The 4,326-nt window shown below is 36.4% G+C and overlaps 1 protein-coding gene across 1 annotated transcript; it reads right to left on the bottom strand.

Annotated features, from left to right (window-relative positions):
- Positions 1 to 568: 568 nt before the first annotated feature.
- Positions 569 to 3,336, bottom strand: LOC137834115 (uncharacterized). Its single transcript, XM_068642178.2, has 6 exons — positions 2,863 to 3,336; positions 2,054 to 2,380; positions 1,833 to 1,959; positions 1,359 to 1,724; positions 837 to 888; positions 569 to 686 (listed from the first exon to the last, which is right to left on the bottom strand). The coding sequence occupies exons 1-6, from the start codon at positions 3,334 to 3,336 to the stop codon at positions 569 to 571; spliced, it is 1,464 nt and encodes a 487-aa protein (XP_068498279.1).
- Between the last annotated feature and the right edge of the window lie 990 nt (positions 3,337 to 4,326).

Here is a 4,326-nt window from a genome sequence, read left to right as displayed (position 1 = left end):
TGCCGCTCTGTTTCTTTGCAGGTTCTTGAGGTGGATCTCGAAGAGGAACGGAGGTGTGAAGCGGTGCGCACGTCGATCCTTTGACGAGGCAGTTTCCAGCGTTCCGGTCAACAAGCAGGATCAATAATTATTATTATTATTATTATTAATATTATTATTATCATCATTATCTTCAATATTATTATCTTTATTATAATTATAAAATTATATTTTTTTATATTTTAATATATATTAATATAAAATAATATTATTAACATTACAAATTATCATAAACTATTATTAACAATATTATTATAATTTTATCATAATTATTTTTATATTATTATATTTTTATTATTATTATCTTTATTAAATTACATCAACTTTTTTTTATCAGCAAAGAATAAATAAAATAAAATGAGGTACTTCACGGGTGCTCCAACCCTTATACAAAACACCCAAAACAAGTTTCATAGTACCAACACACTAACCATGAACCTACCAAAGCAAGATATAGAATCCCAGCCAACTCAATTACATCAACCCACCAAAGGGATTACACCCTCAAACAAGACATAAAATCTAACTACTAAACAAGATCTTTGACAACAGGCTGAAGAGCTCCAAATAACCAAGTGCCTACATCAACAAATTGGTCTTGCAAGGGGGATACATAAACCAAAAGACATGCATAAAGCACTTTACCACTTCATAATATGGACAGGACAATAGCCATAAACAACACACATCAATCTATCAAAACTCATGCATCATATAGATCCAACGTCAAACCGAATGTAATAAGACAAATACACTTTCCTTTATCAGAACCCAAGAGCAAAACCATCAACTCAAACCTGCCAGATAGAAAAACCAAGAAACCTACAAAACACACCACAACCTCCAAACCTGAACAAAAATATAAACCAAAACCATTAACCATGGAACACCAAAAATCAATATTTCAAATACCTCATACAACATTGAGGTTCCAAACACCAGTCTGAGTAAGAGAAATCAACCAATTTTTCTTTTACTGTGACCCAAGACCAAGTCTTCCTTTGTACCACCGTAAAAACCTCCACTAAATCTACACGCCCATTCTAAAAAACAACCTTATTCTTGTGGTTCCAAATTTCACTTACAATACCTACCCAAATGCCCCCCCCCCCCAGCACTTAATAATAGCATGTTTCACACCTATAGGTTTAAACATCTTAAAATGCATTTTGCATCACAATGTAGAGCCAAAGAAGATCCCAACCACTCGAGACACATTCCCCAAATTCTACAAGAGACCCTACACTCAAAAAATAGATGCCTTACCGTTTCTTCTTCCACCCCACAAAGGGGACAACGAACACACGCCATAGGTATACCACGTCTCAAGAGATTGTCCTTAGTGGCAATCGCATTATGTAACACCCTCCAAGCCGTAAAATGTGAAGAAGGTAGAGTCTTTAATGTCCAGAACTCCGCAAAAGGCTCCGCCGACCGTGCAACCTCCTTCCCTAAGAGAATATTATAGGTTGTCATCACAGAGAAGTCTGTAGAAACTACATCCCTCCAAATCCATTTATCGGTCTTATTTTCACCCTCTTTTGTTAACCTCTTGTTATCCAATACATGCAATAAGAGATCAGCCAGACTAGATTCCCACACAAAGAGATTCCTTCTCAAACTCAATTCCCACGACCAACTATTATTACTCCAAACCCCAACTTGTGATATAGTGCGACCAGTATCTAAGGAAATCGAAAAAAAGTCTAGGGAATTTATGCATTAAAGCAACATTGTCCACACACTTATCCTCCCAAAACCTAATTTCTTTTCATCCCCTACTTCCCACCTACCTCTGTCTTCAAAGTCATTACTCCACTCCTCTAAATTCCAAACTTTCCTTATGTCCCTCCACCATAACGATTGCTTACCATTCTGAACTTGGGACCTTAACCCCCCTCCACCCACCATACTTAGAATCTAGAATATTCTTCCATAAACTTCTTTTTTCAGACTTAAGTCTCCAAATCTATTTCCTCAAAAGAGTCGAGTTAAATTTCCTTATATCAATTACCCCCAATCCACCTTTGTCTTTTGACTCACACACCTTACGCCATGCCACCCAAGCAATTTTCCTGTTCTCTGAGCCCCAATCCCACAAAAATCTCTTTTGTATCTTTTCCACTTCTTTCACCACAGTAGCCGGCATACAAAATACGGAGACATAAAATAACGGTAAGGATGTAAGCATCGATTTCATAAGACATACTCTGCCAGCCAAAGAAAGGGATTTCCCTTTCCAAGAGCACAACCTACTCCGTAACTTATTGAGCACCCCTTCCCAAAAAACACACCTCTTATGATTCCCGCCCACCGTCACCTCCAAATAACTAAAAGGTGCCTTCATAATATCACAGTTAAGAATAGAGGCAAAAATCACTGTCTGACTGATGTTCACACCCACTTCGCCAACCTTACTCTTGGAATAATTAACCTTAAGACACGAGGCAAGTTCAAAGCACTTCAAAATTGATTTTAATGTCCAAACACTTTGAATTGAGGCTTTACAAAAAAATAAGGTATCGTCTGCATATTGCAACATACTCACCTTTACTCGCCCTTCCCCAACCTCAATACTCTCTACTAACATCTTCTCTTCTGCCTGTCTAACTACCCCTGCAAGTCCTTCAGCCGCAATGAGAAAAAGAAAGGGTGCTAACGAGTCTCATTGTCTTAGACCCTTCACTGGTTTGAACTCAGTTGTTGGGCTTCCATTTACCAACACAGATATGGAGGAAGATTTTAGATAGTTTTTTTCCATTCAATCCACTTTCCACAAAATCCCAATCTTCCTAACATGTAGTAAATAAACTCCTATCTTACTGAGTCATGGGCCTTTTCATAATCCACCTTAAACACCGCACGTTCCTTCTTATTCCTCTTTACCTCCTCAAGGGTCTCATTAGCAACTAACACACTATCCAACAAACTTCTTCCTTTCAGAAAAGCAGACTGTCTAGGATAAATAACTTTATCCAACACCCTTTTCAACCTTGAAGAGAGAATTTTAGATACAATTTTATACACACATCCCACCAATGAAATTGGCCTAAAGTCATTCAAAAGTTGTGGATTTACAACCTTTGGGACAAGAGTAATAAAGGAAGCATTAGTACCTTTCGGCCAACTTCCACCCTCTACAAATCTTTGTACCGCAATCATCACATCTCCTTTTAAAATATCCCAACAAAATTTTAGAAAACCAAAATTAAACCCATCCGGGCCATGACTTTTAGAGTTGTCACAGTTCCAAATCGCCTCCTTTACTTCAGCTTCAGAGATAGCTCCAACCAACATTTCATTATCCTCTCTAGTGATACCCTTAAACCGAACATTATTCAAACTAACTTGTTGTCTTTCCCCCCGCTGAATCTGCCCTCAAAGAATTTCTTCACTCTGAATTTTACTTCAATCGGGTCATCACACCACTGATCGCTGACCTTGATGCCATTAATCCCGGTTTGCATCCTCCTCCACTTAATACTTGAATGATAAAACTTTGTATTCAAGTCGCCCTGACTTACCCAACTCATCCTTTCTTTTTCCTGTAAAATCGATTTTTGTTTAACTCTAGTTTGCCCCAAGTCAGCTAAAAGTTGTCTCCTTTCTTCCTCTGTCTTCCACACTCAACTCCCCCTCATCATCGTTTTCATCCAGAACTTGAATTTTCTTTTCCAACTCCACTCTTTGTTCATTAACATCTCTAAATACAAATTTGTTCCAACTCCTTATGTTAAACTTTAACCTTTTCAATTTCTCCTTAAAAACATACAACCCGTTTCCCCTAAGTACATAACTTTCCCACTTAGTCCTTACAAGCTCCTTAAACCGAACATCTTTTTGCCATACATTTAGACATCTAAACGGTTTTAGGCCCCAATCAATATCTATATCCTTTAAAATTAAAGCACAATGGTCCGAAACAGATCTCCCTTCTACATAATGTTTACTTCCCGACCACTTCTCTAACCATTCAAGGGAGACTAAAATTCTATCTATTTTGCTCTTAACTGTCCCATTAGGTTTATACCAAGTAAACTTTCTACCCACTAACAGAATATCAACCATACTAGAATCAACTTATTAATTAAATATTTTCATTTTGTTATATATCCATATAAGATAAAATTACTAGTATTAATATTATAAAAATATTATTAAAACTAAGAAAATTATTATTATTATCATAATTAGTTTTATTAATATTATGTTAATTAATATTATTATACTTATATTAATATTGTAAAATTTACTAACGGATAAGATTAACGTTTAATTACTTGCGAA

The sequence above is a fragment of the Phaseolus vulgaris genome, chromosome 7, assembly GCF_051622355.1.
Source record: "Phaseolus vulgaris cultivar YP4 chromosome 7, ASM5162235v1, whole genome shotgun sequence".
Taxonomy (NCBI): Eukaryota; Viridiplantae; Streptophyta; class Magnoliopsida; order Fabales; family Fabaceae; genus Phaseolus; species Phaseolus vulgaris.
This window is presented reverse-complemented; position numbering and strand designations above follow the sequence as displayed.